At 42.5% G+C, this 12,762-nt stretch overlaps 1 protein-coding gene across 4 annotated transcripts in view; it reads left to right on the forward strand.

The window, feature by feature from the left end:
* PEX1 (peroxisomal biogenesis factor 1) overlaps positions 1-12,762 on the forward strand; it is a 122,999-nt gene that overhangs the window by 39,117 nt on the left and 71,120 nt on the right. For all 4 annotated transcript variants that reach the window (XM_089692125.1, XM_089692126.1, XM_089692127.1 and 1 more), the window contains exons 3-5: positions 637-720; positions 4,872-4,986; positions 8,384-9,090. In XM_089692125.1, coding sequence (XP_089548251.1) covers positions 637-720; positions 4,872-4,986; positions 8,384-9,090 — 906 coding nt within the window. The remainder of the gene's footprint in view (positions 1-636; positions 721-4,871; positions 4,987-8,383; positions 9,091-12,762) is intronic.

A 12,762-nucleotide genomic window follows, 5' to 3' on the forward strand; every position in this document is an offset into this window, starting at 1 on the left:
GTAAAAAAATATTCTAATAGTTTTATATAATGCAGACACATTCACACATGTCGGACAACCAACACAAGAGGTGATTTATTCTTTCAAAGCAAACACACTTTTGCACACTGGTACTGACTAGTATTCCATTGTTTCTCTTCCCCCTCAGTTTTTCTCCATCACTGAGCTAATGTGACCCCAGCACTGATGGAGAGGGGCGGGGGAGGGTCAAACAAGGATGCTGTGCAGGCAGTTGACATCCTCCTTATCAACTGATTATGCCATTGGTTGTTAGGACACCAGTGGTTAGAAGGTCGTAATGGTGCACAATGAAATCCTTTGGCTTTGTGTAACTGAAAGGCAGGCTTGTTTCACCTGCTGGCTTGTATACAAGTTTTGGGCAATTTTTCAACATTTTGCCAAGGCACCCCTGAAGAAGCCTCAAGGCACCCGGCACCCCAGAGTGCCTGGGCACCTTGATTGAGAAAGGCTGCTCCACCCAATGCTAAAAAAAAAAAGTTTAACTGAAGATACATTTTAATAATACCATTTATCTGCACGTTGAATAGATTTTGATTTCAAGCATATAAAACTGTTGTCATATGTACATTCATCATAGGTTCCAAGTACTATAAGTTATGCTGTTTTTATCTACAGGTGTTCCTTAAGCAGTGTTGTAATGTCACATCGTGTAAAGAAGTCACAGTTGAACCCATGACTGCAGATGACTGGGAAATACTGGTAATCCATGTTAAATTTTGCCCATTGGCTTCCCATTTAGCTATTATAAAGAAAAAGGGCTGTATAAATATTTCCTTTTTTTATTTAATATTTTTCTGCATAGCAATAGGAGTTAGAAATGTATTTTACAGTGCATGTTGTGTATGAATATCATGCAGTCTTCTGTCTAACCAGCAGGAGGAGATCTTGGTTCTTTCCTTTGTCTCCTTTTGAGCCTTAGTTCTTAAAGCACTTGTTTACAAAATGCAATAGCTCAAGCTGAAATTTAGCTACACAAATGAATGAGGCTTAGGAGTGGCTCCTACCATCTCGGATGATTCTGTCCAAGTTTTCAGTCAGGCAAAGCAAGCCTCAAGAAAGGAAGCTGCTGACATTGTGCAACAGAGAGAGCACACTGAGCATGCATGGGTTTTGAGCGAGGCAGAGTGCTTGTTCCTGCAGTGCATTAGTCACATGCAGCACTCCTGCCTTCTAGGCAGGATTGGGGGGGGGGGTCACTTACACTAGGAATGTTTCTGTTAGGTTCGGGAAAGGCAAAGCATGGCCTACATTTATGACATTTAGGGCACCATCCACACTAGTGGTTTTTTAAGCTCCTAGAAGCTGTTATTAGCATTGTTTTCTGCTCCTAGAAGCTAAATCGTGTTATCCTATGTGTCCATGCACACTACTTTAGGCTATTAGCAATTTTTGAGCTCCAGCGTCTAGGAGTAGAAAAAAAATTGTTTCTGTAGAGTTTTTTGGAGCGTTTTTCCAACAGAAAAAAAATGCTAAACACTCCTAATCTTTCCTAAACACTCCTCTAACAGCTTTTTTCTAGCTTTGTTTTCCCTTTACATGTACTATAAAAATGCTAATAAAATGCTAACACTCCTAAACACTTCTGAATGCTACTAAAACACTACTAAAAATGCTAAATTACCAGTGTTTTTCCAGTAATTTAATTTTGTTAAAAAGGCAAGTGTGCATGGAGCCTAAAGGTAATTCCTTTTTCAATGCTGAAGAGTGCTTTTTAATCCACTGTGGAGGTGGAAATGCATGGAAACTTTTATTGGAAAGGTGGACTAACCCTTTAAATGTTATTGTTCATTTTAAAGGCTTGCATTGGTCGGGTCTGACTCTTTATGCCTTTGTGACCTAGTAGACCTTGGCGTGATGCGTCTATCTTGTTTCTTTAGCCTTTGCTAAACATAGCTGACCACTTTTATAAATAAAGTTTTGCCGGAAAAGTAGTCATAGATTTCTATAAAGAGAAGCAGCTATCTCACTTTATAGCTGGCAAGTAAAAACCACTCATCTCCTGCCAATACCTTCATTTACTTCTCCAACCCAAGACATATGGTATTCTTAGCCTTGCTATAGATCAGTGTTGGCTGATATTTGGCAGAGACAGGGCAGAGACAGGTGGTACTATCTAGAACAGTGGTCTCCAAACTGCGGCCCGGGGGCCAGATGTGGCCCTTTGCCTGCCTTTATCTGGTCCTTGGGACTCTATTTCACCAACTGATGCAAATGATGGGACACCATTCCCCCTACTGATACCATCAATGGGGCACTATTCCTCCCATTCATACCAACAATATGGGGCACTATTCTTCCCATCCATACCAACAATGGGGCACTATTCCTCCCATTAAAACCAATGATGGGGCATTGATGCTGGGGCATTTTCTACTCCCTCTGGCAAAGTCTGAAGCCTAAAGGACAGTAAACTGGCTCTTTGCTTAGAAGAGGAGTGGCCCTCAATCTGTAGCCCTCGGAACCCTCTGATGTGGCCTTTGACCTCAAACCAGAGCAGCATATACAGGAACCAATCCTCTCCATTTTCCTCCTGCAACCACTGAAATCTGGCTTCTCCTCCTCTCCCTTCCGCCAGAATTCAGCAGCTGTAGGAGGAAAATGTTCATTATGCAATTCAACATTATGAACTATTTCATTTCATTGTGGCCCAAAGCTGTTTACTAAATCACTTAATTGGCTCTTGTTCCTCAAACGAAGGGCCGCATCCAGCCCTCAGGCCGCAGTTTGGAGACCACTGCTCTATACCAGGGGTCTCCAAACTGTGGCCTGAGGGCTGGATGTGGCCCTTTGTTTGCTTTTATCTGGCCCTTGGGGCACCATTTAATCCACTGACACCAAAGAAGGGGCACAATTCCCACCAATGACACCAGCGATGGGGCATAATTCCCTCCAATGACACAACGGATGGAGCACAGTTCATCCCAGTGACACCAAGATTGGGGCACAGTTCCTCTCACTGACACCAAAGGTAGGAGATGTTTACTCCCACTGATGCCGGGACCTTTTCTACTCCCGATGGCCATGATCTGGCCTTGCTAAAGTCAGAAGGACAGTAAACTGGCCCTTTGCTTAGAAAGTTTGGAGACCCCTGATCTAGAAACTCATTGAGAAGTTTTCAGAAGCAGATCACCAGTTTCTTCTTCATGGAGCTCATGTGTTCCCACATTATTTGCATGGATTTGTAATGGTTCTCCAGTTTTTTTCCACCATCCAAAAGTATACAGCTTAGGTGATTAGCTGCTGCTGAAATTAACATTACTTATGTTGGTCTGTGATTTTGGTGGGGCCTTTAGACTTTTCTGTATTTAGGTCAGAGACTGACATGATAGGTCTAAGTATTTTGTAAATCTGTATATGTTGGCCCTGTGGCAGCTTATACTCAACTCTCGCTGCTGCATTTGGCCATTGGAAGGGAAAAGAAATACATGGTACCTCTGGGTATGGGAAATAATGGGATTAACTCCTTTTGCCCCATGCTGGAGGGTAGGAATACTCAGGGCCAAGGTGACAGCACTGGGTGCGTAAACTGGCCATTGCCAAGCATCAGCACCATTACATAGGGCAAGGAAAGATTCCTCAGCCCTGGGTAAGCCCCAGATCACGACCTTGCACAGGACTTCTGCTCCTGTCAGTGAACACAGTGGCAGGGGAGTGAAGACTTAAGCCGCTATAGATGGTTAGAGTCTCAGCCAAGGACCAACATAGATTCGATACATGCATGAGCAGGCTGATTGTAGCCAGGTCAATCTATCGATCGACTTGGGTAGAACCAGCATGTCGAACTTCTAACATGCAACTATTGCCAGCGGCTATAGCCGCTAACAATCATTGTGTTCTCCCGGCTGGGGACAATTCCAGTCAGTGTTGATGGGGGATTAAAGCAATTTTCTTTCCTGCAACCAAAAGAAAATTGGATCATCTATTTCAAAACCAAGTTAGCTCTGTCTAACAGTTTGCATTAAAACAGAGGTTTTAGTTGCACACATTTGCAAATATATGTGAAAGCCGCAGTGCCACGCCAAGGCGCTTCTGTATACAGTGGTCCCAACTCTACAATTTTGAGTCTCCAATTTGAAGCACATAGCGTGGATACATTTAATTTATTTATTTCAGATACTTATATAGTGCTGTCAATTTACACAGCACTTTACATATATATAGTACATTCACATCAGTCCCTAACCCTCAAGGGGCGTACAATCTAAAGTCCCTAACTCACATTCATACATACACATACTAGGGCCAATTTAGACAGGAGCCAATTAACCTACCAGCATGTCTTTGGAGTGTGGAAGGAAACCGGAGTACCTGGAGGAAACCCACGCAAATTAAGGGCAGGTTTTCCTGGAGGGATCCCACTCCTCCTTAGCTGGCCATAGATGATGTGATTATATTTCCTGTAGTTGCAGTTGCAAAAAATTTGTTCAATTCCTCCATCAACACAGTGAGTGTTTGTTGTTTGGGGAATCCCTCTCTCTGAGTTGTTATGTTCTCCCGGAGGGGAGGCGCAGGGGGAAGCCATTCCTGCCAGGAGAGCACAGTGTTTATTGCTAGTGGCTAGTGGAAATAATCGCATGCAAAATACAACAGGCTGGTTGTACCCAAGTTGTACAACAATCGAATTGGGTACAATCAGTCTGCCCATAGATGGTTCAAATCTTAGCCGGTCCCTGCTCAACTAATTTGGTTTTGTTGCAGGCAAGCTGGTATGCTGGGAAATGTTCGATTGTTTGTAACGTGCAAAGCCCCTTTCATGTGCACCTTACTGTAAAAGCTAGTTATACATTAGGGTAGTTGCCATTTATCTGAATATCATATTCACTTGTAATATTATTTTATGTTTTTACTAGGAACTGCATGCATCTGCCCTGGAAACAAGCCTTCTCGATCAAATCCGCATAGTTTATCCCAATGCTATATTCCCAGTGTGGGTCGATGTGTACACATGTGTTTACATCCAAATAGGTAAGTTGATCCCTTTGGACGCATTTAGAAAACTTTGCCTTGGAATTTACATTTGAACCTGGTGTTTATAGGACACAGTCATTGGTTTGCATCTAGGATGCATTGCTTCCTCATACGGTGTGAAGGCAAATGCAATTCAATGTAACCCGAAATTAGCTTGAAGCAAGTCAAAAGCAAGCCAAGAAACTGGAGGTAGCTGTATGGACCTGAAAGCATATTGAATTTAAACAGTTTCGCTCTCCTTGCAGCACTAAGGTTTAGTACCTGCCATGTTATTGCATGAAAATTTGGCAGCACAGTTGCTAAATGGTTAGCACTTCCACCTGGCAGTACTAGGGTTGTTGGTTCAAATCCCAACCATGGCACCACCTGCCTGGAGTTTGCTGTTTGGAGTTTGTTCTCCCTGTGCCTGCGTGGGTTTTCTCCGGGTGCTCCGGTTTCCTCCCACGCTCCAAAGACATGCTGGTAGGTTAATTGGCTCCTGTCTAAATTGTCCCTAGTATGTGTATGTATGAATGTGAGTTAGGGAACTTAGATTGTACACCCCTTGAGGGCAGGGACTGATGTGAATGTACACTATATATATATATATAAAGTGGGGCAGCACAGTGGCTAAATGGTTAGCACTTCCGCCTGGCAGTACTAGGGTCGTTTGTTCGAATCCCAACCACGGCACCACCTGCCTGGAGTTTGCATGTTCTCCCTGTGCCTGCGTGGGTTTCCTCCGGGTACTTCGGTTTCCTCCCACACTCCAAAGACATGCTGGCAGGTGAATTGGCTCCTGTCTAAATTGTCCCTAGTATGTGTATGTATGAATGTAAGTTAGGGACCTTAGATTGTACGCCCCTTGAGGGTTAGGGACTGATGTGAATGTACAAAATATATGTAAAGGGCTCCATAAATTAACAGCGCTATATAAGTACCTATAATAAATAAATAATAAAATTGTATGCAGCCCCCCCCCCCCCCCCAACCCAACATCACCAAAAAAATGTCAGGTCAATCGACTGTTAAAGCTAAATTTCACTTTTGCTGAATTGACCCTAGAAAGTGTTTGTTCAGGCGGGACATGAGGATGTAAGCTTCTTCAGGCCTTGGTGATCTCTATAATGCCGTGTGGAATATATGTGACCAATACAAACAGAAAGCGCCGTTCCAAGCCCCAATGTGGAAGTCCGATGACTCCAATCACTACCGGCTGGTAGCTTCTGAAGGGCCCGTCCTGCCCAGTACAGCAATCTGTCAAAGGGGAACACAGAAGCTCACACCTGGAAACCCTTCAGTTCATTGTGCAACAGATCGGCTTCAGCTTGTCTCCTCTAAAGCCACGTCCCCCAACGTGCTCCACCCACTCACGGGTTTATTCATAGATCATGAACCGCTATGATTAACCCGTGGGTGGGTGAAACACATTAGAGGGTGTGACTTGGGAGGAGCCAAGCTGAAGACGAAGGTACACAATACACCAAGTGGTCTCGCAGTGTGCGCTTCCATGTTCCCTTTTGACAATGTGGAATATGCTTCCCTATACATGAAGTAAATCGTGGTGCAACGAAATAAAAAGTCCATGGGACATGATTTTGCATTGAAGTCACTAGGGGGCATTTTTGCATTGAGGTTTATGGGGACGCAATTGTGCATTAAAGTCTACGGGACATGATTTTGCATTAAAGTCTATGGGACATGATTTTGCATTGAAGTCACTAGGGGACGTTTTTGCATTTAACTCTCTGGGGACACAACTTTGCATTAAAAGTTATGAGGCGTAACTTTGCATTGAAGTCACTAATGGGCGTTTTTGCATGAAAGTCTAGGGGGACGTGATTTTGCATTAAAGTCTATGGGACATGATTTTGCATTGAAGTCACTAGGGGACGTTTTTGCATTTAACTTTATGGGGACGCAACTTTGCATTAAAGGTTATGAGATGCAACTTTGCATTGAAGTCACTAGGGGGGGCGTTTTTGCATGAAAGTCTAGGGGGACGCGATTTTGCATTAAAGTCTATGGGACATGATTTTGGAAGTCACTAGGGGGTCGTTTTTGCATTTAACTTTATGGGTACGCAACTTTGCATTGAAGTCACTAGGGGGCATTTTTGCATGAAAGACTAGAGTGATGTGATTTTGCATGAAAGTCTATGAGATGCGACTTTGTATTGAAATCACTAGGGGGCATTTTCGCATGAAAGTCTATGGGATGCGAATTTGCATAAAAATCTATGGGATGCGACTTTGCATAAAAGTCTATGGGGCGTGACTTTGCATGAAAGTCAATGGGACGCGACTCTGAATGAAAATCTATGGGACACGACTTTGCGTGAAAGTCTATGGGACACGACTTTGCATGGAAGTCTATGGAATGCGACTTTGCATTAAAATCTATGGGATGCGGCTTTGCATAAAAGTCTATGGGGCGTGACTTTGCATGAAAGTCAATGGGACGCAACTCTGAATGAAAACCTATGGGACACGACTTTGCGTGAAAGTCTATGGGGTACGACTTTGCATGGAAGTCTATGGAATGCGACTTTGCATTAAAATCTATGGGATGCGACTTTGCATAAAAGTCTATGGGGCGTGACTTTGCATGAAAGTCAATGGGACGCAACTCTGAATGAAAACCTATGGGACACGACTTTGCGTGAAAGTCTATGGGGCACGACTTTGCATGGAAGTCTATGGAATGCGACTTTGCATTAAAATCTATGGGATGCGACTCTGCATGTGAGTTGCTTTGACGTATTTCTTGTATAATAAAAACAGAGAAGCCATTGTGGACACCTTTTGTGCGGATAACACTATTTTTGGCTGATACGTTGTATCCGCCGATATGTATCAGTGCATCCCTAGAAATAAATGATGTCATATCATTACATTTTAAAGAGTATGTAAACCCAACATTTCATACTCCTGATATGTGCCTGCTATACCATGTACTTGTATGAAAAAGTATCCTGTTCTCTTTATATTGCTTCCTTTGTGTGAAATCCCTGGTGTTCCTGCCAGTCCCTTTTGTTTTCCTATCAAAAACTGACCACACTAGGCATGAGAGCACAATGCGATCACTTCTCTAGCTATGCTGAGAACTCGACCTGCTCTCAGCCAATGATCAGACAACAACCCCCCCACCCCCACCCCCACCCTGGCACAGCCATTCACTGGGAAGACCAGTGTCTTGCTTTTTCTCCTCCCCCAGCTTTTATGCAGCTGAAAACAGAATGTGATCACTTATAAAAAAAGGGAAAAAAGTGTTTATAATGTTTTTTTATATCTATACACAAATGTTTTCCTTCCGTTTTTCTTGTAAACTGAATGGGTTGTTTTATGACGTGAGGGTTTATATATACTTTAATTTTACTAAATACTTTAATATACTAAATTTTGTTTATTTTCAGGATCATTGACACCAGCTGCAAGCTACGGCAGACTGGAACCTCTGACAGAGTTAATAGTGTCTCCAAAATCCAGAGACTCTGAAGACTTTCCATCACATTTGTCACAATTAAGAACTGATGGTTTGTCTAAAGGACCTGATATTATACCTCAGGGATCTGCACCTTGTGAGCCATGGAGTAGCAGGAATTCCTCAGCATCCCAGAGAGGACATGTACCAGTTCAGAATCCTGATGGTTTGCCTTACGTTTCAGCTTTATGGGACACATTGGGAAGTCTGTTCTCACGTGCTCTGGGAAGGGGCCCCTTGCAAGATTCCGGTGGCACAGACAAGGACTTATTTGAGAGAACATTGCTGAAAAAGATTCAGTTAGAAGGAATTTTCCGGGTTTCTCATCATGTCCCTCAAATTATAAGAAGCACAGAGGCTTTCATGCAGCTTTCAAATGATAATACTGTTCAGGTCTTCTTATGGTACCCAGAGCCCTCTGGTGTCACTGCTGATGTGGTAGTATCATACGGTAGAATGGTAGAAATCCCATCACCAAAGAGGCGTAAAAAACAAAATAAATCAAACAAAGAGCAACAAGAGGGGAACACTGAGCTTGAGGAGGCCGTGGTAAAGATTGTGTGGCATGGATTTGAAGATATCAAAGATGTCATCGAATATGATACCAGAAACGGAAATACACATACTGCCAAAGTGTGGGTCAGTGAACCTTTTTAATTTTTTTTTTCAATTTCATTGAAGTGAGCTTTTTGCTGTAAAACATGTTATATACTTACAAATTTGACCCCTTGACACTTCTATCATCGTAGTTAACATGGGCTGCAGTAGATCTTGCCAGATGCCCATATCATGAGCGGGACCATAGAAACCACTGTACAAGTCCCACAATCTGTGCTGATGCCAATCATGGTTCCTGTTCTAGTTATTCAAAATCCTAGCAGATATCTGTTGGCTATGAAAGTCAACGGTGACCTATACTCAGGACTGTTGTCAGCAGACGAGGGCCGAGGGAACCTTCCTCTAAAGATAATCTGAACTCATTGAGTGCCAAATGCCCATATCGTGAGCGGGACCATAGAAACCATTGTAGAAGTTCTGCATGTATGTGTTGATGTCATTCATAGCAGCTGTTTCAGTGATTCAAACTCCCAGCAGATATTGGTTAGCTATGAAAGTCAAAGGTGACCTTTACTCAGGCCTGTTGTCAGTAGACTTTCCTTTGACAATAATCTGGACACACTGGGTACCTTAAAGGCTTGGTCAAGCCAACAGTGGCAATATAGTTATAGGTGACGTCTGGTGGGCTGAAATGGGCCCTGGATACCTATATTCTTACATACTCCAATAATGAGAGCCATGATTCCTGACTCTGATCCTGTCTACCTTTGGGTGTCCCTGCCCACCTTTGTTATGGTCACACCAGATGTGCAGACCCAGGAATGCATGGTATCTTGAGACCTAGAGAAATATAATACTTTGTCAAGTGACAAAGCATTTACTAAAAATAACTTTTTAAATTTACTTTTAAATCAATAGAGCACTGGTCCCCATTACCAAATCACATTATTTTTAATAAAAAAAATAAGAACTCCTTTCCTGACATGCTAAAACACTATTGCCCCCCAGTTCCTAGCCTATGCAGCTTGGATCAGGATTTTGATTAGCCATTATTACTGCAGTTTGTTGTTTTCAAAGTTTTCAGATTTCAGGGTGCAGTAAGGTTAGTGGCCATCTGAAGAGATCCCTACTTTAAAGACATGGTAGAGCTTGTATGATTAATTGATCCTGAGAGCTGAACTGGCAGTAGCATAGCCACTAGTATCAGGGAGGGCTCTGGTGATGATCCAGACAAGGAGTCCCCAATCCCCAATCCCCAATCCCGTGGACCAGCCCCAGACCACTACAAGATTTTATGCAGCCCTTTGATGTAAGAGGGGACCTAGATGTAAGGGGGCTCTGAAGGGAATTCTCATGTAAGAGGAATTCCAAAGTGGGGGGGGGGAGACTTTGATGGGTTCAAGTTTATTTGTAATTTCTTTGCCTTGTTTTACTGAAGTTTTTTTCTGTTGTTCAATGCTGATTACAAAAAATTCCAACTAAAATGTATTCATTCATTTAAAGAATATTGAAGCCTACCCAGTGTAGAGCTATTCACCCTGAGGTCATCACAGAGGACAAGGGGGCACTCTTTACGTCTGGAGGAGGCACTCTTTACGTCTGGAGGAAAAGAAATGTAATCTCCAAATACGGAAAGGTTTCTTCACAGTGAGAGCTGTGAAAATGTGGAATAGACTCCCTCAAGAGTTGGTTCTGGCCAGCTCAGTGGATTGCTTTAAAAAAGTCCCGGATTCTTTCCTAGATACACAGAATATAACTGGATACTAACATTTATAGGTAAAGTTGATCCAGGGAAGATCTGATTGCCTCTCGGGGGATCAGGAAGGAATTTTTTTCTCTACAGGAACAAATTGGATCGTGCTTTGCTGGGTTTTTTTGCCTTCCTCTGGATCAACTGTGGGTATAGGATTATAACTTTTTTTTTTTTTTTTTTTTAATGGTTGAACTGGATGGACTTTTGTCTTTTTTCAGCCAGACTAACTATGTAACTATGCTATTGTAACTTTTTTAATAGTTTTTTTCCCACAGATATACTTAGATATAATATATTTTACATTTCAATGATCTGTAATCTCCCACAGTCTTGACAAGGGGGCACTCTTTACATCTGGAGGAAAAGAAATTTAATCTCCAAACACGGAAAGCTTTCTTCACAGTAAGAGCTGCGAAAATGTGGCATAGACTCCCTCAAGAGTTGGTTCTGGCCAGCACAGTGGATTGCTTTACACAGAATATAACTGGATACTAACATTTATAGGTAAAGTTGATCCAGGGAATATCTGATTGCCTCTCGGGGGATCAGGGAGGAATTTTTTTCTCTACAGGAGCAAATTGGATCGTGCTTTGTTGGGGTTTTTTGCTTTCCTCTGGATCAACTGTGGGTATAGGATTATAACTTTTTTTTTTTTAATGGTTGAACTGGATGGACTTTTGTCTTTTTTTCAGCCAGACTAACTATGTAACTATTATTATCCAAGTCCCTTCATATACAGTAGAGCTCTGGAGGAAATAAGAGGATAAAAAAGGCTGCCACATACAGTATATAATTACAAACTGCATGTAAAAACAAGGCATCTATGGTAATACACCCAAATGTATGTGAGCCCTAAAAATAAACATTTCTTACTTACTCCCTTTTGGTCTACTATATATACCATTAAGTGTTTTGTTTTATCTGTTCAATAAGTGCAGCAATACCTGCTGATCCTGACAGAAAACTAGTGAGCTGATAACGTCATGTTCTCTCTGCATGTGCTGACAATATTAAGTTAGCATTGTCCACAATTGTCTTTGTTGATTGCAAAACACCTCCATCTTAAAGACGGCCATAGATGGATCGAATCTCAGCCATATCAGCAGGGACCAGCCGAGATTCGATCCATCTATGGGCAGGGCTGGCTGTACTGAAGTCAGTCCATTGATTGACTTCAGTACAACCAGCCTGTCAGAATTTTTGTGTGCGATTACTGCCGATGGCTATAGCTGCTAGCAGTGATAATCGTGTGCTGCCATCCGGGAAGGCTTCCCGCCAGCAGAACACAATTGCTCTGCAGGGGGCTTTCCCCCATCAACACTGACTGTGTTTATAGACAATGGGTGTCAAACTAGTGGCCCTACAGCTGTTGCCAAACTACAAGTCCCATGAGGCATTGCAAGATTGACAGTTAAAAGCATGACTCCCAAAGGCAGAGGCATGATGGGACTTGTAGTTTCGCAACAGCTGGAGGGCCGCCAGGTTGACACCCCTGTTTTAGAAGAATCGAGTAATTTCCTTTCCTTCAATCACTTCCCCAATCTGTGCAAACAACATGGATTTAGGTATCTCCACTGCTGGCTATTGGACTCAGACAGCACTTTAAATACAATGACGCTGCCAAACAGTGACTGCATCAAAGAGGATGCAGTCACAGTTCAGAGAACAATTTTCAGTCAATTATTAAATCAACTATTGTGGAGCTGGTTACTGCAGACAGGGCCACCTATAACTCGTATTTCAACCGATTCAGCAGGAAGCGCTGCTATAGTACAGTGAGCAAGCGAGCATTGATATGAAGTGAGTTCTGGCAGGATCACTTAAAATAAAGTGAAAAAAGTCTGAAAAAGAAAACTAATGCAGCTACCACATCTAAGGACTAAAACGCTGCAATCTATTACATTTTTGTTTTGGGGTTTACATACTTTAAGGGCAATTTCACACGATTCTGTGGTCGCGGCACTTGAGGAGACACAGAAATGTTATATTTGTCAGTATAT

This window comes from Staurois parvus, unplaced genomic scaffold, assembly GCF_062004578.1.
Source record: "Staurois parvus isolate SC_StPar_1 unplaced genomic scaffold, SC_StPar_1.0 ptg000576l, whole genome shotgun sequence".
NCBI classification, from domain to species: domain Eukaryota; kingdom Metazoa; phylum Chordata; class Amphibia; order Anura; family Ranidae; genus Staurois; species Staurois parvus.